The sequence below is a fragment of the Ruditapes philippinarum genome, unplaced genomic scaffold, assembly GCF_026571515.1.
Source record: "Ruditapes philippinarum isolate M1 unplaced genomic scaffold, ASM2657151v2 ctg5152_1_1_1_1, whole genome shotgun sequence".
NCBI lineage: Eukaryota > Metazoa > Mollusca > Bivalvia > Venerida > Veneridae > Ruditapes > Ruditapes philippinarum.
Window position 1 is genome coordinate 34,087 of NW_026851996.1, and position 26,877 is coordinate 60,963.

Genomic DNA, 26,877 nt, shown 5'->3' on the forward strand with positions numbered 1-26,877 from the left:
TTTGTGAACATTTTCTCTTTTGTACCAGTAATGAACTAAAAATCTACTTATTGTCTATCAGTAAACTTAATCTTGTCTGCACTTTTCTGATTTTTTTTTTTAAATTCATTCAAGTATCAATAGATTTATTTCAGTACATGTATTATACAGTAACCTGTTTAAACAAATGTAATAAATGAGCCATGAAATGTGTCATGACAAAACCAACATAGTGCGTTTGCGACCAGCATGGATCCAGACCAGCCTGCACATCCACGCAGTCTGATCAGGATCCATGCTGTTCGCTATCAGTTTCTCTTCTTGTAATAGAGTTGGTAAGCGAGCAGCATGGATCTTGATCAGACTGCGCAGGCTGGTCTGGATCCATGCTTGTCGCAAACACACTATGTTGGTTTTGTTGTGATGTGGCTCAAATAATAATAAAGCGAAAAAAAAACAGTAAAACATGTATGTGAAATGAAACCACATCAATTATATCATACTAAGGATAACACAAAAAAGAGAACTAAATCTCTTATTTCCATAGTGGTCCTTTGGTAAAGATTATATTGAAATATACAGAATTTTCAAAAATGTGTAAACTTCAAAAACATATGTGATTGTACAATTTATGAGAATATACAAGATGAAATGACTTTTTATCTCCTTTGATACAACATAAGTTTAACCCGTAAAACCAACTTTTCGTCAACACTTTAAAATACCATTATCATTTCTCCCCCCATTATTTAGTTGAAAATAAATGTTTTATTGTCAAAGCAAGACCTTCATCTTCTTACCAACTTATTGTTCAGATAAAATGATGTTAATGTTTGAAAGAACTCTTACATCAAACTGTCACTAAGACATTATGTACTATTTAAATCATTGAAATATATGATCAATTATATCATTCAATACTTACAACTGGCAGTAATTTAATGACTTCTGGAGGTGCGGAGTTGAATGTCCTGCTTATACAACTTGTTAAACACTTCATCACTGGAAAAAATGAATTTCTATTTTACTATTATATCTTCAATAATGTCATGCCTGTGTCAGTTGTATGCCAACAGTCAAGGGCCAGGCCAGTGTGCATATCCACAAAGTCTGACCAGATACTATATGGTTGGCTACTTAATTAAATGTAATTACACAACTGATATCAAATCCTCAACATATTTCAAAATGAGTTCTGATTATATATTGTTACAGGGTATAATAGCATTATTTCAGAATAACTTAGTATAGCCTGGTAAGTGTAGTAGAGCCCTGCATTAAGACAAGCCTGTTTGCAATGACCAATATTTTAAAGAACAGATTTTTTATCTTCTTATTTCAATAATTATTGTGTCCAAGAACAGCAACATTACTTTTAGAGACAATCCGTAATTAAGACCACCCCACTATTAAAACCATTTTTTCTTCAGAACCACAAGCAGTCTCATTAGTGGGGCTCTCTTTATTTAAATTGTTTGACTGTTATTAATTGTCATAGAATTTAAAAGTAAAAAAATAAAACTTAATTTACAAGTCATTAATATTCTGCAAGATGTTTTGTTTCTAGGACATCGTTTCTTTTATTTCTTGTTTGTTAGATTTTAAATCACACCAGCATTGTAAAGGTCACATGGGGACTTAAAAGCTTTGCTGTTGGAACAAAATCTTAGATGTCCATTCATGAATATTTTCAGGAGCAAGCAAGAATCCAAGTAGAATCACTGGAGTTCTGTAATCCAATTAGATAGCTTCCTAACACAGAAGAACCCAGAGTCTGTGCAGAGAAGGATGTAAGTTAAGAACCAGTTAAGAAAAAAAAACATCATAAAAAAAAAAAAAACAATCACAAAAACAAAATAAAAGTTATAAGGATTAGAAGAATTATAAATACCTGTTTTACAAAGCCTTATTAGTTCTTTCCTCTCTTCACTTTCCTCACTTTGATTGTCTATGTCCATCTTCTCTACACTGGTCTCTAGTTGTTTATCTGTAGTCGTACTAGCTTCTACAGACCCTTAAAATATTATATGAGCAGCGACATGACAAAACCAACGTATTGCGTTTGCGACCAGCATGGATCCAGACCAGCCTGCGCATCCGCGCAGTCTGATCAGGATCCATGCTGTTCGCTTACAAACCCTATAACAAGTAGAGAAACTGATAGCGAACAGCATGGATCCTGATCAGACTGCGCGGATGCGCAGGCTGGTCTGGATCCATGCTGGTCGCAAACCCATTATGTTGGTTTCGTCATGATGCGGCTCATATGGTATTTAAATTGTAATCACATGTATCAATATTACTTTTTTAATAAGCCTGTCAAATTTTCAAGATATACATATACTATGCTCATCTTTGGGTTTGTAGAAATATGTTGAAATTTAAGAAATTCTTACTAAATGCACAAAATAAGTTTGAAAAACTGCATTCCCTAATAAATGTCAATTTGGTCTCTTTAATGATGCTCTATATTTATACTCTGTTACCCATAGTAAGTAGAATATTAAACATAGCATATATTTCTCTGTGTGTTCTAAAAATATATTTACATTTTAAGAGGAACTGTATAGTAATTATCAGTATTTTGAAATATCATTTTGAGCATAATATATCTTTATCATAAAAGAGTTAAAGAAATGGAAAATTATTTATATGCATCTACATGAAATTATTTTGTTGAAAAATGGGAAATCTGTAAAAGCAATGTTAAGACTAGCTCTCATTGGAATGATCAAAGTAGTCATTATCTGCTGTTTGCCTGGACCTTGAAGAAATCAATACCAAAAACTAGAAATGTGTCCATAGGACACGGATGCCCCCACACGCCACTGTTCTGTCAATCTTATGAGTCTAGGTCAAATATTTTTTGGACTACATGTGCCACAAGTTGAAAACTAACAAGAGGGCCATGATGGCCCTGAGGTCGCTCACCTGTATATAAGCATTTTTTTGAACATACTTGGTAGACATCCATTAGAACATGTTTCATGCTAAATATCTTAGCTCTAGTTCTTTAAAAGAAGATTTTTTTAAGTTTTTACTATATGCATATAGGGAAAATCAATGACCCCCTGGGGCGTGGCCAATTTTGACCCCAGGGCTTTTTTTTGAACAAACTTGGTAGACACCCATTAGAAGATGTTTCATGCTAAATATCTTAGCTCTAGCTCTTTGGGTTCTTTAAAAGAAGATTTTTTAAGTTTTTACTATATGCATATTGGGCAAATCTATGACCCCCTGGGGCGGGGTCAATTTTGACCCCAGGGCTTTTATTTGAACAAACTTGGTAGACATTCACTAGAAGATGTTTCATGCCAAATATCTAAGCTCTAGCTCTTATGGTTCTTTAAAAGAAGATTTTTTAAGTTTTTACTATATGCATATAGGGAAAATCAATGACCCCCGGGGCAGGGCCAATTTTGACCCCAGGGCTTTAATTTGAACAAACTTGGTAGACACTCACTAGAAGATGTTTCATGCTTAATATCTTAGCTCTAGCTCTTTGGGTTCTTTAAAAGAAGATTTTTTAAGTTTTTACTATATGCATATAGGGAAAATCAATGACCCCCTGGGGCGGGGCCAATTTTGACCCCAGGGCTTTTATTTGAACAAACTTGGTAGACATTCACTAGAAGATGTTTCATGCTAAATATCTAAGCTCTAGCTCTTACGGTTCTTTAAAAGAAGATTTTTTAAGTTTTTACTATATGCATATAGGGAAAATCAATGACCCCCAGGGGCGGGGCCAATTTTGACCCCAGGGCTTTTATTTGAACAAACTACTTGGTAGACACTCACTAGAAGATGTTTCATGCCAAATATCTAAGCTCTAGCTCTTATGGTTTTTTAAAAGAAGATATTTAAAGTTTTTTCTTTTGGTTGCCATGGCAACCAGAGTTCTGCATGGAATTAAATTCTTTGAACAATTTTTAAAGGTGACCACCAAAGGAACATTCCTGTGAAGTTTGGATGAAATTGGCTCAGTGGTTTATGAGGAGATGTCATTTAAAGCAAAAGTTTACTGACGGACGGACGACGGACGGACGCCGGACGAAAAGCGATCACAAAAGCTCACCCTGTCACAAAGTGACAGGTGAGCTAAAAATCAACAAAGGGCCATGATTCTGTTAAATTTGGTCGCAGCAAAAATTCCTTTCTGTACTACCATCTACACATTAAGGTTGTTAATCCCTGAAAGTTTAAGCAAAATCTGCCATCCAGTTTAAGAGGAGTTGCGTTCACAAAATTTCTACATAGTATATAATGAAAAAATCAACAAAGGGCCATAATTCTGTTAAATTTGGTTGCAGCAAAAATTCCTTCCTTTACTGCCATCTACACTTTAAGGTTTTTCATCCCTGGAAGTTTAAGCAAAATCTGCCATCCGGTTTAAGAGGAGTTGCATTCACAAAATTTCTACATAGTATATAGTGAAAAAATCAACAAAGGGACATAATTCTGTAAAATTTGGTCGCAACGAAAATTCATTCCTTTACTGCCATCTACACATTAAGGTTGTTCATCCCTGTAAGTTTAAGCAAAATCTGCCACCCGGTTTAAGAGGAGTTGCGTTCACAAAATTTCTACATAGTATATAGTGAAAAACTCAACAAAGGGCCATAATTCTTTTAAATTTGGTCGCAGCAAAAATTCCTTCCTTTACTACCATCTACACATTAAGGTTGTTCATCCCTGGAAGTTTAAGCAAAATCTGCCATCCGGTTTAAGAGCAGTTGCATTCACAAAATTTCTACATAGTATATAGTGAAAAAATCAACAAAGGGCCATAATTCTTTTTTCTTTTTTTTTTAAATTTGGTTGCAGCAAAAATTCCTTCCTTTACTACCATCTACACATTAAGGTTGTTCATCCCTGTAAGTTTAAGCAAAATCTGCCATCCTGTTTAAGAGGAGTTGCGTTCACAAAATTTCTACATAGTATCTAGTCAAAAAATCAACAAAGGGCCATAATTCTGTTAAATTTGGTCGCAGCGAAAATTCCTTCCTTTACTACCATCTACACATTAAGGTTGTTCATTATTATTATTATTATTATATACCACATTTCTATAGCACTCTTTTCATAAATAATAAATGTTCAAGAGTGCTTTACATAAATCCGATAAAACATAATCATATATATATATAAGACATAATGTACAACATTAATTAAATAAACCTATTAAACAATAATGATAATCTAAAACCAGTAAAGGATGGTAAGAAATACAGACACATTCTGTTTAAAATCAAGGCTCAATTAAAATTAACACTGATAATATAGCAAAAGTAGTACATGTATGATGATTTATGAACTAACGTCCATAGAACTTTATGAAATAATGTGTTTTGAGAGCTCTCTTAAAACATGGCAAGGTATTACATCCCTGTAAGTTTAAGCAAAATCTGCCATCCGGTTTAAGAGGAGTTGTGTTCACAAGATTTCGGGACGGACAGACGGACTGACTGACTGACAGATTGACGGACGGACGGACAAGTGCAACGCTATATGCTTCCACATTGTGGGGGCATAATAAATTAAACTCAGCAGACTGATGTATAGAGTCTTGTCTCACAGTGCAAATTAACAGGCAAATGCTGAAAATCATTATTTATGTTGCTGCTAGCATAAATAGGGTAATCATGAATAGTGTACTGTGGTAATCAAGGTTTTACTGAGTGCAGAAAGTTACAGGGAGTTAGCAATAACTTTGTACACAATATTGGATACACTGACATAGGCAATGTTCTTTATTAAAATCAATAGACAATAATGAAATATAGCCTATATCAAGGATTATGATAAATAAGTCTGAGCCAAAAGACACAAGTTTGTTTATTTCTAGTGAATACCTTAAAACACTTGTAACGACTAACCCTTGTATGCAAAACTTACACAATGATTATTTAAGTTCATAAATGGCATAAATACAGTCAAAAATTTATTTATTTAATTATTTATTTTGTTTTGGGCCTTGGAAAGTAACCAACAATTATGATCTCAAAGACATGCATGAAGTTTAAAGTGAATTACAAACGGCTGGTGAAATATTAAGAGTTGCTCATGAAGTTATTTCTTCAAAAATTACATCTAGTGTAAATTCAAAATACAGGCGAGTAAGATAGCCCTAGTTCTCTCCGATTAATCAAGCTAAAAATGTGTGTCATTAACACACTGTCAGCAATAAACTGCCCATTTCAAGTCAATTGCAAGAAGAAGTATTTTTTAACAGAAAAATAAAAAAATATTTCTCAACTTTCATTATAACACAACTGTATATAGCTGAATGACATATACTAGTTACATGGAATATCAGAAAACCTGAAAACCTTTAATTTACATTATTTCAGTTGGTTTTATATTGAAAAAGAGTAAAAAAAACCTGAACTTCAGGCAAATGCCTGAAAAATTGTACCCATGTACCTTTAATTTACATTATTTCAGTTGGTTTTATATTGAAAAAGAGTAAGAAAAACATGAACTTCAGGCAAATGCCTGAAAAATTGTACCCATGTACTTATATTTTGTGTAAAAGATTGAAAAACAAATGGATAGATAACATACCTCCATTTTGATTTTGAGCTTCCTCAATGATAAGGTCTTTAAGTTTATGTAACTGTGGTAAAACATGATCTATAAATTCCTTCCTTGCTGGTGATGTAGTCATTGACCATGGAAACATCTTATAGTCTAGTATGAACACATCTGATAGTAAACTGAAATAAAAAGACAAAAACAATCAAGTTGCTTCTTCTAAAAAACATTGTGATTTTGATTCAGTTTTTTAAATGCATACTTGACACATGTACAGTATAATTTAAGAAAAATATACATTTATTTTTTGTTACAAATTTTGAAGAAAAAAAATGTATTTTCTTTTATGTAAATGACTTTATATTTCATTCACAAATTTTCAAATGTACAAATTTCTATCATATTTTTTATCAACATCCAGTTTCAATGTACTCTAGTCTGTCATGAAACTGCTGAAGAAATAGCTAGTATAAATTTTGCTATTGATAAAGGTTAACCTTACTTTGACTACTGTAAACTTATTTTTTTTTTTGTATCATTGCTATCAAAAGAAAATAACATAAAAAAAACTTTTAAATAATGTTGAAATACAGATGGGAGGCGAGTTTTGCAAGGACAGGTATTAAGTACATTACTTCAAAAATTAAAATGCATTATCTCCACACCGATATAGTAACAAACTGAGACTTAAACATACCTGCCCAACCTATCCCTCACATTTTTGTATGTATATGAGAAATGGGGAGATAAGTAAGTGTATAATCTACGATGAAGGTCACCAACTCGCCACTCTTGTTGTAACAAGGCATTCTGTATCATCAGAAGACGTCTGAAAATATAGCTTAACTATAATAACAGGTGGCTGTTTGAACTCACGTAAAACAGTTCATATTTCTCTCAAGACATCAAACATAGAGTATAAATTATAGGCAACATGCTTAAGATATCATGGCTATACCTACAATTAAATTTTATTTCCATTTCAAGTAGGATGTAGCCATCATATACATTTATATGCATTCAGATCATTTTCAAATCTACAGCAACTTTAACTTTAGTATCGTAAAATGAAGTGTAAAAAATCAAGCCATATTTAAACTTAATACTTATATTTGAATACCTCCATACACTAATTTATCATAGATAGATGTCTTGTTATTTACACAATAGACGTAATACAGAAAGACCCAAACTTTAAACTTTTAGAAAAATGTCATTTATGACTCTTTCTACATTTGCATGAAACTGTCAAGTACTATTACACCTGTGAAAGAAACTAATTATTTACGAGAAGACATCAAATTCATCTCTCAAAGTTAAATCCTAATTTGTTAGGGACAAATTCTTCAGAGTTAGATATTTTTACATCTTGGTGAACAATATAAATAACAAACAGACTAAGTAGAATGATAAAACATATCATCAAGCCGCGCCATAATAAAACCAACATAATGTTTGCGACCACATGGATCCAGACCAGCCTGCGCATCTGCACAGTCTGATCACGATCCATGCTGTTCGCTTACAAACCCTATTACAAGTAGAAAAACTGATAGCCAACAGCATGGATCCTGATCAGACTGCGCGGATGCGCAGGCTGGTCTGGATCCATGCTGGTCGCAAACGCATTATGTTGATTTTGTCATGGCCCGGCTCATATAAAGAATATAGCAGCTTACCCAGCATCTCCAAATGATCCGCCTTCACCATTTAATGGATTATCCATCAACATTTCATACAACCAGTATATCTTCCTAGGATCTCTACTCTCCTGTATATAACATATATACACATTAAAACCATATTAAAACTACTTATTTCAGAATTTAACCTCTCTTTCTCAAACTTAAATATTCACACATCTTCATTCTCCAAACAGTAAAAAAAATATGTCATTTATGCATTTTTGAATGATGCAAGTCCTATCCCTTATTTACCCAGAAGTGAGAGTTCAAATCCAAGGCAAAGTATGTGTTATTTTATGATCCTTACACTGAAGGCCATACATAAAACACAAATCATCCTAAAGTGTTGATTAAAATATCTTCAAGCATAGAAATTTGGCCGACATGTTTTGATAATAAAGCTAGAACTTGTACAAATTTCAGGAAAAATATTTTTAACAACACTAGTCAGTATTGGACAAACCGTATCTTGTGAATACGTAAAAAAATCTTTTGAACTATGACTTCTACAAAATTGTAATTCTTATATAAATTAAATGTACCCATTCAACACTTTGACAACTACTTACAGAGACATTAGTAAAGAATGTTGACCAATCAGAAACTGTTGACACAGTAAGATTATTCACTGCAGTTCTCATCAAAGGTATAGCCCAATCCCATAATGCTTTAGTCTGAAATAAAACATTTAACTTCAAACCTTTGATTGATAGAGAGGGTATGTTAAGAGTTGGATGGATGTGCCTGCTGATCTTGGTTTACACTTAGGGCGGGACTAAAAAAGTGTTTGAGCACCACACTAAATGTGGTATTTCGGTATATATTGGACAATGTGCTTGAATGATAAAATGCTAAAATATCGCCTTTTTCACCCATCAAAATGTACTTTTAAAGACACCAAATTAATCTGATCACACATATTTATAAATGAAAATTAATGAAAAATGTAAAAAGCAGTGTAAAAAGAGATATTTTTCTATTTTGTGATCATGATTTCTGCAAGTGTCTGGAGGTACTGTTCCAACACTGTAGTGAGTTAAATCCTAGCACTGGTGCCATCGGTAAAATTTGTTGCAATCAGCAGGCTAATGTTTAACTATAAATGGGCAGGTCTGCACTAGTCACATAGGTAGTATCTGTATAATTGGTTAATTTTGCAACTTGGAAATATTTGCGATTTTTGCGAATTGAAAGTATTCGCAAATGATTGATCATGCAAAAATTATTCCTTTTCGGCAAACTTTCTCCTATCATTTGAAAACACGTTTTCATACAGCATCTCACATGAAAGTTTGACTGTTCAAGTACTGAGATTAATTGTTCTCATTGCTTGTTTGTTTAGGTTTGTTAATAATACAAAAGGTTATTCATATTATAACAAAAGAATGTTTCAAAATATGACAAAGAAATGTGTGACCAGGTCCTTTATCAAACTAACAATGTATATTTCAAACAATTATATAAATAATAATGGTATGTATTAGATTACTGAATAGAACGATTGCAATAACGCCATATTCTAAATATGTACCTGGTTCATTTATGATATCACAAAAACAGTATTAAAGTCATGAAATCATATTTTGGCTAATATTTCCGTAAGTAATAAGACCACTTTTTGACATTAGCAAAATATATATTTCTGCGACGCAAAAATATCCACTTATACAGTATCTGTTGCCACCAGCAGGCTATGGGTTTTACAATGCCATGACATCAAGTTTGTGTTACATTCACCAGGATATGAATTAAAAATTCCTTTTATAATTAAAAGTTACATGCAATTTCAAAATCATTTATAATATCACTTATACATCTGATGATAATTAATTTTTTATTTTTTTTTTTAAATTTTACTTGACAAACACTACATATCAATGATAATAGTTATTTGTAGAATGGAACATTTGATTATATTCACTTTTTATTTTTCAGAAATATAAGCATTAATTTTAAAATCGGCTTATAACATATTAACTCCCAAAACTGAAGCCTCATCTCTTAAGGTTTTTTTTTCTTCAAACTTTGATAAAATATTTGCCCTAAAATACATCATTATGGATACATTTATATATAATGTAACCTGTTGATATGGCCAGTGTTTTGACCCCCTCAGTATCCCAGCTAGTATTTCCATGGCACATCGTTGACTGGAGTCATGTTTATCATGACTGGTATCACTCACTAATCTCTCTATATGTGCTTTAAAATTCTCTAACAAACAGTCACCATAGTTACGGAACAATCCCTGTAAATAAATAAAACTCTTTTATCACTTAATAAAGAATGATATATGACAGACAATGTTATACTAGTAACTTACCACTACTTCATTAAAAGGCCCCAAAATGTCCTCCAAAAATGCTTTTATTCTTATTTTTCAAAAGCTTTTTATTTTTGGTGTCCTGTTGAAAAAGTTTCCAAAAAGTTACTTATTGGCCAAATACCTGAACCTTCTTTTGCTTCTATTTCTATTTGGCAATAAGTACATTTATAGTGATTTAGTATTTTGTATGGAAGGCAAAATACTACTTTGTTTACAGTTTGCCACTTTTTTGACAAATAATGTCACATTCAGCCCTTCTTTCTTCAAGTGATAAGAATCCTACATGCTTTAAAACCATTATTTAAATGTTTTAAAATTCATTTCTTGTATTTCTAAAGAGTGAAAAGTTTGTTTGTTTCTCGGGACTAATGTGCTTTAAATCCGGAATCAAGAAAAAATATCAGTCTTAGTGGTGTTTATCAGCTATTTAACACTGGTTTGGAGTTTTAATGCATAGGAATTGACCACGAAGGCAGTATCATTGTATGTCAAGGTGAAAATTAAAAGTCATCAAGATAACAGTATAGAGCCTGGTCTGACAGCATGGTAGTGCAGACTGGCCTGGATCTTTACTGTGTGTAAAGACCAGTCACTTTCAGTTCCACAGGATAAATTTTTATACAGTTTTAACTTTAAATCAATGTTTACAAAATAAAAATTTGCAACTTTTTAAAATTAAAGAAGAACAAGAGGGTCATGATGGCCCTGAATCGCTCATCAGAAACAACTGTTTTTGAGTGTTAGAAAGACAAGTCCAACTCAACTTCAACTGGCCCCTCAAATTATATAGTTTCACAACACTAATTTTTTTTTCTTTAAAATAAACAAGAGCTGTCGGTAGGACAGCAACGCTCGACTATTCTTAGTGCTTGATAGTAAATAAAATGCTTGATACAGTTACCTCCTCCTGTTTACAGGTTGGGGTCATGATGGTGAACAAGTGTGCAAAGTTTCAAAGCCATATGTCAATGGACTTTGAAAATATTTGAACTATTACAAAAACTTTAACGTAAATTCTAAGTCGAAAAAGGGGCTTAATTCTGTCAAAATGCTTGATAGAGTTACCTCCTCCTGTTAACAGGTTGGGGTCATGATGTTGAACAAGTGTGCAAAGTTTCAAAGCCATATGTTAATGGACTTGGAAAATATTTGAACTATTACAAAAACTTTAACGTAAATTCTAAGTCGAAAAAGGGGCATAATTCTGTCAAAATGCTTGATAGAGTTTCCTCCTCTTGTCTACAGGTTTGAGTCATGATGGTGAACAAGTGTGCAAAGTTTCAAAGCCATATGTCAATGGACTTTGAAAATATTTGAACTATTACAAAAACTTTAACGTAAATTCTAAGTCGAAAAAGGGGCATAATTCTGTCAAAATGCTTGATAGAGTTACTTCCTCCTGTCTACAGGTTGGGGTTATGATGGTGAACAAGTGTGCAAAGTTTCAAAGCCATATGTCTATGGACTTTGAAAATATTTGAACTATTACAAAAACTTTAACATAAGTGGTTACGCCGACGCTCGGGTGACTGCAATAGCTCTACTTATTCTTATCGAATAGTCGAGCTAAAAAGGAACCTTTCACAAAAGGTCAAATTTGAAGTAAATCTGCCAAGCAGTTTAAGAGAAAAAGATGAATATTAACACATGACCGTGCCAGTCTATGGACGCCAGAGCAGCCCCATTCGATACTAATAGCTCAACCTGAACCTTTGGTTCTGGTCAGCTAATAAAAGAGCCAAAATTTTGAGAAGCTAGTATTCGTGGGAGAAAGCTGAGCTTCTATCATCTAGTGTCATGTCAATATATGAACATGTGGTTTAATTTTACTTCAGAAATCTTCAAACCACCATGTTTGTGAGAGTAGCTTTTAGTGCAAATTTTATGCTATTGTTTCTACCTAAACCACCATGAGTAGGCATGTTTTAATTCTTTTTAATCACTTATAATTTACATAATAAGAAATAAAAATGGATTTTGATAGAAAAAAAATTCATCTTAAAATGTAGCTTGAACTTAGAGAAAATGTACCAATGAAATGTACCTTAAACAAAGTCATTTTCTTCTGACTAAATTTGTCTTTGTTCTTGTTTTCCTCCAGTGCAAGGAAATCTACAAGTTTCTGTACATAATCTTTGTTGCTGAAGGCATTATACACAACTTTCTCCCCCTCTGTCAGCTCATCTGTGCTTCTATTTAACTTTGGCTGCTCACTATGTGGAGCATATGTTTCCATTTCTCTACAAAAGATAATTGTAAATAGCAAACAGGCTACATTAATGAACTTCGTTTTTGTCCATGGTAAAAAAAAGACAGGGATTAAAGAAACACTGTCATAAAATGTAACTTTGTTCTGATTAATGCTTCCCAGGGATCACCTTCTTTCCAGATTTTTACATAAACTGCCTGGTAAACATCTTCATATACACTGCAGCCTCGATATATCGCTCTTCAATATAACGCTAATCTCTGTATAGCGCTCATAGACCTGGGCTCCCAAAAAAATAAAAAAATCCCCCCCCCCCCAAAAAAAAAATTTAAGTAGATCTAGATTTATAGTGCACTATAACGCTTGTTCAATTTGACAGTCAAGTACGAATCCCGGACAATCCCCCTCCCGGACGATTCCCCTTCCATATTATTTTCACAACCCGGACATTTCCCCTCCCGTTATTTTAATAGGGCGGACTTTTCCCCTCCCGTTAATTTAGCAGAGCGGACAATTCCCCTCCCATTTTTTTAGCAGAGCGGACAATTCCCCTCCCGTTTTTTCACATTGCGTATTAAAAAAATCTATAACCATTCTTATCAAAGATGACAGTTTTTACTCTTAACAAATAAACTGTTAAAGATCGGAACTTTTAACAATCATTATTTCACAAAAGTGACATTATACCGCCTTTAATCATTGCCGCCGCTGCTTAAGATAAACAAACTGTCAATAAAAAATCTTTAATCATTGCCGCCCTTAATTAAATGTGTCCTTGATTGCAAAATGTATATATACCTTTCAAATAAACAATATTATATAATATATATTAGGGATGTCATTCGGAGTCCGGATATCCGAACGTTCGGATAACGATTAGTTTGACAATACATATCATAACCTCTGCAGTCCACAAAAAATTCAATAATTACTATAATAATTACGAGTCAATTATGAAACATGTTGTTAATCAAATTTAAGTTTTGTAAGATTCTAAGTCCCGTGCGACTGTCATCGGCAACGATGTTACATTTTTTTATGTCCAAATTTAAATATTAGGTTATTATATTTATATATATTTCGGCTTACCGACCCGTCGACTCCTTATTTTTAGACATTGAAAAATCTGCAGAAAAAAAAATAGCAAATAAAGAAATTCACTTACGCATTATATGTTAATTATCAAAGCTTTTATTGAAATTGATACGAAAATTATCCGACAAAATAACTTTCTCCTTTAGTATTAATCAAACATGTGCATTTTTTTAAAAACATTTTTTTTTCACATTTCTTTTTTCACTTATGAACACTTAAAATGTGTGTAATTCATGTAAGTTTCGGCACTTTCTTTGATGATTCGAATCAAACAGCCAGTGCTACATGATGGTAAACATCAAAGATTGGCAGATTCTTTTGAAAAGCCGGCTACACGCGTGTCAAAGGTCATCGTGTGTAAATTGTATGCGTGTTATTGAACAATGGAAACATTATATTTAATTTTTACGGGTATTATTTTGTTTTCACAAATGTGAGCGAATTTTATTGCGTACTATAGCGCTAATTGAGGAATTCAGACAATCGGCGGCGATTTTCGTTTCCATTTCATTTGAAATCGTAAGTACCACACGCACTAAATTTATTAATAAAAGCTAGTCGTATTCTATATAGAAGAAATAAAAATTAATAACGGAAGATTTTTGATATGTATCATTCAATTAAAAAGGAAGAAAAACGAAATACTACAATTTGAAAAAGGTCGCGAAGAAATGGTTACGTCATATCAGACATCTAAGAATATGACAACGATCCGAACATCCGGATGTTTGATTCGGATATCCGGATGGCCGTTTCGGCTCCAGATGACATCCCTAATATATATATTCAACAGCCACGGGAGGGAAATTGTCCGCTCTGACAACAGCGGGAGGGGAATTGTCCGGGTTGTTAAAAGAACGGGAGGGGAATTGTCCGGGTTGATAAAAGAACGGGAGGGGAATTGTCCGCCATAAAAAAATAACGGGAGGGGAAATGTCCGGGTTGTGAAAAAACATTCAAATTTACTGGGAGGGGAATCGTCCGGGAGGGGAATTGTCCGGATACCGTCAAGTACAATAAACAATTGTTATTAGGACATTTATGAGCGCCAAAGGTGTGAAAAACATGCCCAGGTAAGTGTTTATCCGCTCTTTTGTTGTTTTACCTGTCCATCAGTCATGCATCAAATTGTTTCCAAAATCTCAAATTCATATCATAACTGTGACATGGGCAACCGGTGGTGAGTATAAATAAACTAAAATTTACACACATATCTTTGACATGTACACTTCGCTGAATTAAATAACCCACACAAGCCCAAAATCAATTTAAAATCCTGCACTGTAAATAGAGCGGCCATGACAGGAAGTAATTGGTGTTTGATTTACTAGGGGACCTAGTGTCCCCTAATAAATCAAACACCATTACAGTAATGGCTAACTGTTTACACTACATTCATGATTGATGTTTTTCTTTCGAAAGTTTTTTGTTTCTTTTAAATATAATTAGTATTATTTGTGAATATAATATATGTTTACATCATTGAATTGTTTAAGAAAAAGATAATGTCGATATTCATTGAACAGTAAGTAAAAATCGTCAGCGTTATATATGTATATGCGGTGGGTGGGGTAATGCGGTAATTTCGCAATGAGCGTTCTAATGAGAGCCTCGGTAGAACACGGTGTTGAGACATTGGACCCCACCATGAGCATTATAATGAGGCTATAGTGTACTCTAAATGACATAAATCCATTACAAGAACACCATATCTTAAACCTTAATTGTTTGGTTTAAATACATGTTAGTTCAGGCATCATAGATACATATCTGCACAAGAAAATGCAAAAAGCTGTATATGGGAACTGTATTCATAAACAATTAGTCAGTAGATGACTACTCTAACACTACTTTGTTTATAGAAAAACTTTTATAATTTTAAAATTTATTTTGACAAATAACAATAAAGAACAAAAGCAAAACTCACTTAGGCCAGGTATAATATCCCCAGTGTGTCTTCTCTATAACCACAAGTTTTTCCCACTTGTCCTGGGTGTCAGGTAAATTCTGTGAGTTATATTTATGCCACCTGTTATCAGGTCTATCTCCAGGAGACAGAGTGTGGCCAGGGGCTGTAACTCCTGTATCAACTCCTTGTTTTGTAGGGTCAAACTTTATCTTCTTGTGGGGTCTTTTATGTTGCTTTTGAATGCCTAATAGGGCAGAGGTGCTTATCTGAAAATAATTAAAAGTTAAGGTATAAATGGGTACAACAATGTTTTAATCCGATTTCTACATTTTTATCTAAGTAGTAAATATATAAAGTATTAAAAATAAATTTCAGAGTATTGTAAATAGCTAACAACATTGAATACTCTTCAAATAAACTGTAATTTAACAGTAAACTTCATCATACTTTGAGGTATAAAGTACAGTAGAACTTTGTTAAGTCAAGGTTGAAAGGACTTGCAGGGAAAAAGAATTAAGACATCAGGACTTCAAATCATGTACCAGTATCAGTTTAATAACGAAATTTTGAGCAACTAACATTTAAAAGTAACTTACAAAAGGCATAACAAAAGGAAGGGGCAATAACTTAAACAGCTTATAGTAAATATATTCTGTTTGATTATAACTCTACATCAGGTCTCTGAAGATCCCCAACCAAACTAATTCATAATGTATATTTCCTGATACTACAATGGCAATTAGAATGATTGCAATCAAAACATATTTTCATACATAGGGACACACACAAAGGCTGTAAGAACACAAAATTCTGTACTTTAAGGTTATAAATCTATATCTTATGAAATATTTTTATAAAATTTATCAACAGTAAAATTATATTGGTTCCATTATTATATGGCTGATTCCCGTAACAGTTGTAACATAGATTGACTCTGTTATTTAATACACATGTAAAATGTACGTAAGCAGAATAAAATGTTCCGAAACAAAATATCATTTTGCCATTTAAGTAGGATTTTATCCATTTAGCAATGACTTTGTTCATGCGCCACTTTATTGCCATTTTTATTTCATAAAAACATTTTGGAAGTATTTTGTTTTTAAAATCCAAACAATAATTTTTGCTTCAGAGATATAGCTTTATACACTTTAACACCCATCATATAAGTCGATTGGCACTAATCATCATTGCCTAGAAAACATGTGAAAATTTCTCAAAATCTAAGGTGTCAAATAATACAGTCAGAGACTTACCTTTCTCAGATATATGGAATCATCCACACATTTCTGGACAAACAATTCTACAGCACATGTGGGTAATGGTGCATCATGTCTGATTAGTAATGTCATAAACTCCATGCCTATCTGACAAAACTTCCATCTCCTGTATGTAACAAAATACAAATTATAAGCAAGCATTTGATCGGTTAAACCCTGTACTGGAAATGATAGTCTTTTTACACATGAACCACCGGAGTGTAGTTAAGCCATTTAATAAAAACAATATTGCAGTAGTGTAATAACACTGATGTGACATCATTTACATTATAGGCTAACATAATATGATTTTAAATCAATTAAGTATTAATCTACACTCATTCAAAATCCTCTATTTATATTCCACCTATAGAACCTGGCCACACTGCAAAACTATCTGCTGTTTTACCAGATGCTAAACTACACAGTACTCAAAGTAATAAAGGTCAAAACATTATTAAAAGAAGAAGTCCGATACATTTATTCAGAAAGGTAATGGTAAAATCAGGTCATATTTAAATATTTGCCAATTGGTGCTATGAACTTTAGATATTAAATATTCCCTAACATTATCAATACCTTCAGTTTTGATACAAAACAAATTAAACTGTGTTACTGCAAAACTAATACCTTTTTTAAGGATTGCCTTTGTTTAAATTTACCTTGTGCTTAAATTTACCTTGGTTTGATATAATATGTAAGAACTAATTAACAATTTAAACTTAATAGAAGGTAATCTATTTAATAGCAGTTAAATGATTATTTCAAATGTATGTAAGAAAAGAAGCAATAAAATCTATTAAGATCAAACTGTGTAAGTATACCACATCTGGATAAATACATTCCTTTTTCAGAGATATTTCTACACATAATATACAAATGAAGACCACTTACAAGTTTCCTCCAGTGACTAAGCCAGTGAGTTTGGTTACTAAGTCAACATACATTCTGTAAATATTTAAACAAATATAAACTTGGCATCTCATTGCAAAATCTTCAGTACATGGAAATTTTCTCTAGACTTTGTCCCAATATGTGACATCAAAGGTTTTAACAAACTTAGCATATAAAAACATAAATAAAAAACATGCATGTATCTTTTTAAACATAAATCATTTCAAACAGTTTCCAGTAGAATATAGCATTTGAATTATGATTAAACCAAATAGAAGATCAATGTTGAAAGACGTTGATAAAGAGTTTTTTTAAGAAAAGAAATGTTAAGTACAAAAAGAGATATAAAGAAAAAGAAAAAAATGAAATAAAAATACAGTAGAACTTTTATGAGTCAAACTTTGAGTCGAAATTTTATATGTCCAATTTTACGATGTGTCAAAGTTTTCTCGTGGTCCGTTTAGAATAAATCAAGTACAATTTACCATAAATAAGTTGAGGTCCTTCAATTATTTTGACATCTTTAATCACGAGACATTTTTCACACATTTTCTGGTTGCAAAGATTAATTCCGATCAACTTATTAAACAAGTGTTAACAGGCCTTTGTATGGGTTATCTTTGATGAAAAAGGGGGTTAAATCTGTATGATAAAATTTGCTCTTATTGATAAAATTTTAAAATTTGTTTGTAGCTGTTTTTTGAAAAAAAAACAGTAAAAAATTAGTTTTTTTTTTGGGAAGTACCATAAACCGGGATGTCGGGGTGTTTAATCACACAGGATATATTTACTAATAACTGGTTAAGTTATTGCCCTTTCCTTTTGTTATGCCTCGCTTGTAAATGTTGAATGTTTAAAATTTTGACATTAAAATGAGACTGAATCATGAGTTGAGGTCCTGATGTGTCAAAGTTTTTACACAAATCCCTTCAACTTCCACTTACCAAAGTTCTACTGTAGAAGTAAAAATATGTTAAATTGTTATACATACTTTTGACATTTATCATTGGTGCTAGACTCGTGTTGTATGGCAGCCTGTAATTCTATACTAGAACAAGTACCCTGAGATGGTAGTGGGTGCTGAGACTCGAACAATTTACCAGCTGCTGCTAAACTTCTCTCATTTACCTATAATAATAGCAATCAAACCTTTAAATAAGTGTGAGTTATATATCAAAAACATAAACTTATATCAACATTATATATTCATGTATATAACAAACAAATAGCTTTTTTATGGCTTTTCTATATAAATAGGGTTCTACACAATTAGGAAAGTATTGAATATAAATAGGTATCAAAGCTTAACTCTATTTAAGCCTTAAATTAGGACAATGAACATATGATGATATGAGCTGACCTTAAAAAGCATGAAAATCAACCAACATTGATTAATGAGAATTATTTCTTTACTTAGTAACAATGTAGCTTCCTGTGGAAAACATACATTTTATAAATATCTTAATTACCACATCAGTATAAAATACTATTTCTTATCAATCTATCTATAGAACTTGTGTTTAATACACCAGTTACAATGATTGAATGGCTATATTCTACTTCATCTATTTTCATCAAGACATGGTGGACAATATAGGTCTTTTAAAGGCCCATTATGCCTTAAAAAAGCTATAATTTTTATTTCTCAATTTCTTTACTTAAGGTATCTTTTTATAGTTCCTAAACAATACTCATTTGTCATGTACATGAACTGTCTTTTACTTTTTTAGCTCCGTTGGCGATGAATATAATTATTGTGACTTATAGTGAATTACTATTTTGTATGAAAGTCAAAATACTACTTTGGTTACATTTAGCTACCTTCACAACACAATACTGCACATTCAGCGCAACTTTCTTCAGTTGTTAAACATCTAATTTGCTCTAAACATGTTTGGCTTACAAAAATATGGATTTCTGAGGCATAATGTGCCTTTAAATTTACATTTTTAAAATTTATGTGTTATACGATAGAAAATGTTGCCTCACCAAGATTTTTATTTCTGTGGTTTCTGCATTTTTGACAGTTTTGCTAACAATTTGATCAATCAGGTTGAGTATGGAAGGTTTCTCGGAATGCTGAGCCTGGGTTATAGCTGGCCATACTTTACTGATTATCTCCCAGCTACGCTTGGTTGCTATGTTACGCTTATTGTTACCAAGTACCACATACAAGGCTCCCTGAAACAAGCATAAATAAAGTCAATGTCATGTAAACAATTTAGACAAAGGCATCACAACTGAAATTTCTTGTTTTAAGACAACTGTTGCTTTGTACAGAAATACAAATAAAAATTACATTAACTACAAATGCAGCCCATTGATTAATAGATTTTTGTGTTTCGCAATTTCAATTCTGAAAAAATATATACTGATAATTACATTTCTACCAAGGACAATACATTTTTGCAATTGATAATTACAAATTTTGACATGGTGATAATAACAAATTTCAATTGATTATTATGATAATGATAATTAAATACAAGCTGATCAGGTATGTAAAATGTTGTTTAGACAGTTTGTTATACATTACCTGAAATTCATGTTCCGGGGTATCAGGGCTGAGCACTTTGCTAACTAAAGGATCTACAAGAGTTCTGTAGGAATATGGATAGTTATGGAAATGTTGAAACAACACAGACTGGGCTTTTTTTCTAACCTGAAATATCAACAAAATATTGAAAATAATCTGTCATTAAAGCTGCATGCCTCCAGGTGAACCAAATTTTTTTTTCAAGATAAAAAGATTTTATGAGCATTAATGACTCATTTTTCAGTATTTATCACCATATATCTATTTTGTGACTTATGCAGTAAGGGTTTTTTTCTTCTTCTTCTTCATATTTTGACCTCTTCTTCATATTTTGGCCTCATTTTTTCATATTTTAACTGTATTGTGTGTGAAGTTTGCAATGTGTAAATTAAGCCCAATTACACACAGAACTGTTTTGACTGTCTACTGACGATGTCTTAAAAATTACCAACAAGTTTCACATTTTTATTGAAATCAAAATATAAGTAAACTATCACAAGATACATACCTCACTGTATCTACTTATAGACAATGTGTATAGATCTTGAAGCAATTCCTGATGTCTGGCTGTAAAAGACCTGTCTGTCTTCTGTAGACATCTCATCTATAAATATACATTTTCTGGTTGAGCGATTGGTGGTTCTTTTACACCCAACTTTATGTCCATTTGGATAATTATTAAACTCTTACATTATTTTGTAATAAACATCTTATTCTGACAGGCATTTTCAATCAATACAGGTGTTTTGGTTTTTAGACACAAATGAACAAGAGGTTGTCACAGCTATTGATTGCCTTACCATGAGGAAATTATAAATGTATATACATTAGTTATAATAAAATAAACAAGAATTCCAACATATTCCTAGTAAAACACACATGACTTGTGCGAATTGCTAGGGAATTTCTGCTTATGATGTACAACAAATAAACATTGAAAAATTATGAACAGTCACAAAAAAAGCTTCATTCAAATTTTATATTAACTTTTGGGTAAACATGTTTTGCTAACATTCAAAATGTGTATTTGTTTACATGTTTTGCAATTTTAATCAAATACTACATGTAATCAAAACTAACCTTCTTGTACTATACTATCTAGCTTACCTGATGTTGTAAGAGAACCCTGTCTACTAGAATGGCTCGCAGATGATTCTTACCACCTCTTAGCTGTAATTAATTAAAACAAAGATACATGTATACAGTTTCAGGTACACAATTTAACTCTTAGCAGCAGTATTGACTTTCATATGGCACCAATACAATATACTTGGCTAGGCCAACCTGCATGTATGTTCAATATCACATGGCTATATTTTAGTACATGTAATTGATAAAGTTAAATATTTGGTCATGAAATCTATTAATGTATAGCTCCAAACTGATAGTAAAATAAATCCATTTCTCACAATTATACATTTATTTGACATAACAATGTTTGAGGCAAGAAAACTTTTTAAATAAGTATAAACTTAAATAGTGACAAATATTTACAAGTACATAGTATTCATTAAGTGATTCTTACAATCTCCTCTGCTTAAAATACAACTTGAATTAATATCAGCTCTTGTCTTCATCAAAAGTGAAAAAGCAACAATTGAAAGTTATAATAAAACTTTATAGGGTACAAATGAAGTCTTTAAATTGAGACTTTTATGTTCATTGTTCCAAATAATATATTATCTCAAATACACAGTACAAACCTTATCTTCTAAAGCTTTCTTGACGGCATGGAAACTTTTCCATCTAGCATCAAACTCCCCTTCCGGTATACCATGGAAAAACAGTACTGATTCATATATCTGTAAAATATAAGTTTTATAAGTCTTTATTAAAAAAATCCGCTAAATCTTGTTCTTCATAATTACCTCTTGAGTATTTAATTTTATTTTTGAGGTATATTTTCTATTTAATTTAACAACAACTTTCAAGACAGATTGTTTTTCTCTACTCTCAAATAATCATTATCTGTGGTGTTGAGAGAGTGGCCAATAGAAATATCATAAGAAATTCATTTTCATGTCTCAGCTACCTAAACTCTAATGAATTTGACCCTTACCCTAATGGAAAAGTCTATATAGGGCACTATCAAAAATAAAGATCTAAAATAATAAGTCTACAAATGAAAAACGTGAGAAACAACAAGTGTGACAGATGAACGGACTAAAGCACAAATACCCATTTAGAAATATTGTAGGAAGCAAATTAAAAATCATTTTATCTACATACCCTTAAAAGTCTGTGAAAACTTTTTGTATCATCCTCTGCACATGACAGCATATATCCTGAAACAATAAACTAGTTGATTAATGACTCAACACAAAATGTGACCATTACACATTCAAATCTTTTACAAAATAAAACATGATATTCCTGAAAAAAACTTGCCTATAATAAGAACAAGCTAAACTTGAATATTGTTATAGGCAATTTGTTTCTTTTAATTGTTTTTGGTGTGTAAAACAATCTCATATCATAACATTCAAGAAACCTGAAACTAAATTTCCTTGAAATCGTCTACAAATAAGTTTAAAAGTGTTAAATGGTTTTCAATATACACTGAAGTTTTACAAAAAGTCACATGTAAGAGGTTAAACTCACTGAGCAATTTTCTGATAGCCTCGATAACAACCACCCTTACATTCTGTCCACCTGATACAGTTACCTCTGTAATAAAACCAATAGACAATATATATAAATACATTCTTTATCTTGTACTGCCTTAAATCCAACAGATAGAAACTTAAAATTAAAAAACATTTTGCTATAACATCAAATATGCTATGCCATATTTATTTTTCAATATCAAAGATTGTAAGTGTTTCATCAAACTTCATCAAAGATTGGCACTACCTTAATAAAAATGCTGAATTTGTTCTAATGATTTTTTTTCAACAAACATCTTATATCTTCTGAATACAAGAAACAGTTTTACAAGTTAATAAAAGTAATACACATCACATTTCAGTAAGAGGAAGGTTAAATGAAAAATGTCTAAATACCTCTGTTACTTCCACAAGATTTTGCACAACCAAATCTTTTAAGAGGAACCTGACTTTCAATCCTATAATATAAAACATCAACACTTAAAAAAAATAATAAAACATAAACAATTCTTGCCATTCGTATAATTTTTTTTTTTTTTTTTTTTTTAAAACTCACAAAGTTCTCAGTCCAGAGATATTGGTCTTAACTGTTTACTAACCATCAAAGGGAAATATCAGAATAACCATGTGGAAAATAATTTTGTAGTTTTTCTTGAAACTTTTTATAAGATGCACTTGTAGGTCATCTGACCGATGTATTCAATTCGGTATATTATCCATCATGTTCTAAAGAAAGTTATCTTTAATTTTTAAGTTAACATTGTATCATTTATGCCTGCTGTTTAAATGACCTGAAAATTAAGTTCTTGTAAATGAGCTTCTTAATGTGAACCTCATTTTTTTAAAATTCTTTGGATACCTTGATCTACAAGCAACTACTTATATATTTCAGTGTGAAGGTGTTCAATTTTTCTTGTGCTTTTAGCTTGAAATTACACTCATGCCAACAACACTATTACAGTCACATGGCTTCTTTCCAGATGCATTGTGGGTGGGTTGGAAGTGAGGAAATATTCCTAATCCAAGAAATGCCTTTTACATAATATTTTAAACAAGAAGTGTAACTTGGTAAAACAAACAAGTATCTGCAAACTTGTAATGTATAAAGTTTGGCAGCTGTTTTCTTTCTTTCTTTTTTATGCACTTTTACAATACACTTTACATACTGAAAGGTTTTAATAACATCCTGTGATGAAAGAATTGGAGAAATTTCTAGCCTTACATAGAGATGTGATTTCCTTGCCACATAGGTAACACACCACCTGCACCATTCAAACATTCCATTATAATGTTGAGACGTCTTAATAAATCCTCCCTGAAAAACAATGAAATAATTCTTTTCAAATACAGAATAAAAACATTTTATTTTCAAGGGATAAAAAGAAACATGAATTTTTTTAAGTTTGACTTTCATTTGTTGTAAAACTTTCACTGTCTGCACAGATTCCATGGCTAAAATCCAGTAGCAAAACATTTATGCCCATATGTTTCAATGTACAATGTATTCCTCACCTTTGGAAGAAAAATCACTTTATTTCATTTGTTAATCTATATTTAACGGTCTGAACTTCTCAGCCACATCTCCTTTTTTTCAAATTATTTATTAACAACTAAAAACAAGTTCAACAAATCATTAAAATAAAGCACCAATACTTCAAACACTACACACCTCGGTATGGCATTCTCAGCTGATATTTGTTTAAGAGTGTTAAGTTCAGGTACTAAGAATTTCTCTAACAATTCTTGTACAAAATCTGTTTCTTCCTGACAAGGTTCATGCCATTCTAGACCAAGGTTGTCTATATCTCCTGGCTTTGCCCATTCCTATGATAAAATGGATAAAACATAATTAAACACTGCATGACAAATACCAGTACAATACACTTATGTGGAGTAAAAAACAGGAGAAAACTTTTGTTTAGTATGAGAACTGTAACATTCCTATCTCTATTTTTTTACAGAAGCTTGAATAAGGTTGTTTGGAGTTTTTGATGCCTGTTTTGTTTAAGCTTCAACCAAATAACACTTTTAAGGTTATAAGCTTGATAAAGAGAAATACATACAGGTGCCCTCCATACATTACTCTGGACACTAGCTGGCAACTGGGTAGATTCACCAAACATGACAAAGCTAATTGCTATGCTTTTTCATGTAGATAACAACATACAATAAGGATTCAAATAACATAGAGATAATGTGATGTACCTTAACCATTAACCCTATATGTACAATATCAGAAACACATATTTTTAAACTATACAAAAATACAAAGGCATTTACTTACCCTTATGGCAAGATATTCTGTGACAGGTCTGTCAAGAGATCCACTAACACTAGCATAATTTACTGGAAAGACTAAAGTAAGACCACGTAGTAAATACATCAGTGACTTGCCGGCTATCTCATATCCCTGTACACACTGTAGTCTCAGTATATATGTGAACACATCAACTATCTTAGTCTTATATGGTAATAAATAGGACCCGTTACATCTTAACAACTGAAATAAGAACAAGAAACATGGCAATGCCATGAAACCAGGTTTTCAATTATCACCATTGTAGATAAATATGTTGTATTTGAAATACAAATACAAGCAACAAACAATGTAACTATGTGCAATGTAAAACATGAATAATGTAGGAGGAATTGCCACTGAAGAAGTGTTCACTATAATATTATGTATAAGGAAAAAAACAAAGGGCCATAATTAGGTCAAAAACTATCCAATCACAAAACCCCAACAATATGTGCCAGGGTGCTTGATGACAAAGCTTCTGTGAAAGTTTGAACAAAATCCGTTGAGAAATGTAGGACGAGTTCAGCACAGAAGAATTTGTTCACTATAATTATATTGATAATTCTGTATAATGAAAAACAAGTTACAAAGTAGACATGAAATAATATATCATATCTTTTTTAAATTACCTCCAAAGATGATATGACCTTTGACTGCCAAATCAAGTTAAAATCATGTAAACAGGATTTTCAATGTTAATGTCACTGTGACCTTGACCTTGGAGCCAGCCATGCGGAACATGCGTTCTGCACGTCATCTTGATGTGGTAAACATTTGTCTGAAGTTTCATCAAAATTCTTCAAAGGGTTGAAGAGTTACAGAGGGGACAGGATTTTCAATGTTAATGTCACTGTGACCTTGAACTTGGAGCCAGCCATGCGGAACATGCGTTCTGCACGTCATCTTGATGTGGTAAACATTTGTCTGAAGTTTCATCAAAATTCTTCAAAGGGTTGAAGAGTTACAGAGCGGACAGGATTTTCAATGTTAATGTCACTGTGACCTTGACCTTGGAGCCAGCCATGCGGAACATGCGTTCTGCACGTCATCTTGATGTGGTAAACATTTGTCTGAAGTTTCATCAAAATTCTTCAAAGGGTTGAAGAGTTACAGAGCGGACACAATTTCGTTTGACACCCGCCCGCCCATCCGCCCAATGTCACTGTGACCTTGACCTTGGAGCCAGCCATGCGGAACATGCGTTCTGCACGTCATCTTGATGTGGTAAACATTTGTCTGAAGTTTCATCAAAATTCTTCAAAGGGTTGAAGAGTTACAGAGCGGACAGGATTTTCAATGTTAATGTCACTGTGACCTTGACCTTGGAGCCAGCCATGCGGAACATGCGTTCTGCACGTCATCTTGATGTGGTAAACATTTGTCTGAAGTTTCATCAAAATTCTTCAAAGGGTTGAAGAGTTACAGAGCGGACACAATTTCGTTTGACGCCCGCCCAATATCCGCCCGCCATACCCCAATCTAATAACCAGGATTTTCAAAATTGAAAACCTGGTTAAAAATTACAATGATAGTTGAAACAATTTCT

At 32.3% G+C, this 26,877-nt stretch overlaps 1 protein-coding gene across 1 annotated transcript in view; it reads right to left on the minus strand.

Moving 5' to 3' along the window:
• Positions 1 to 25,532, minus strand: part of LOC132745039 (proteasome activator complex subunit 4B-like) — a gene marked incomplete at its 5' end in the record, with an annotated part of 41,710 nt that extends 16,178 nt beyond the window's left edge. Inside the window, 23 exon segments of the mRNA XM_060733876.1 lie at positions 905 to 981; positions 1,871 to 1,993; positions 6,544 to 6,695; positions 7,211 to 7,342; positions 8,193 to 8,284; positions 8,768 to 8,872; positions 10,282 to 10,446; positions 12,569 to 12,764; positions 15,756 to 16,003; positions 16,994 to 17,123; positions 17,891 to 17,944; positions 18,882 to 19,018; positions 19,880 to 20,071; positions 20,427 to 20,552; positions 20,935 to 21,030; positions 21,534 to 21,596; positions 22,130 to 22,228; positions 22,656 to 22,711; positions 23,028 to 23,093; positions 23,429 to 23,490; positions 24,255 to 24,347; positions 24,702 to 24,856; positions 25,317 to 25,532. Of these exon segments, the coding sequence (XP_060589859.1) occupies positions 905 to 981; positions 1,871 to 1,993; positions 6,544 to 6,695; positions 7,211 to 7,342; positions 8,193 to 8,284; positions 8,768 to 8,872; positions 10,282 to 10,446; positions 12,569 to 12,764; positions 15,756 to 16,003; positions 16,994 to 17,123; positions 17,891 to 17,944; positions 18,882 to 19,018; positions 19,880 to 20,071; positions 20,427 to 20,552; positions 20,935 to 21,030; positions 21,534 to 21,596; positions 22,130 to 22,228; positions 22,656 to 22,711; positions 23,028 to 23,093; positions 23,429 to 23,490; positions 24,255 to 24,347; positions 24,702 to 24,856; positions 25,317 to 25,532 (2,835 nt within the window).
• Positions 25,533 to 26,877: the final 1,345 nt, after the last annotated feature.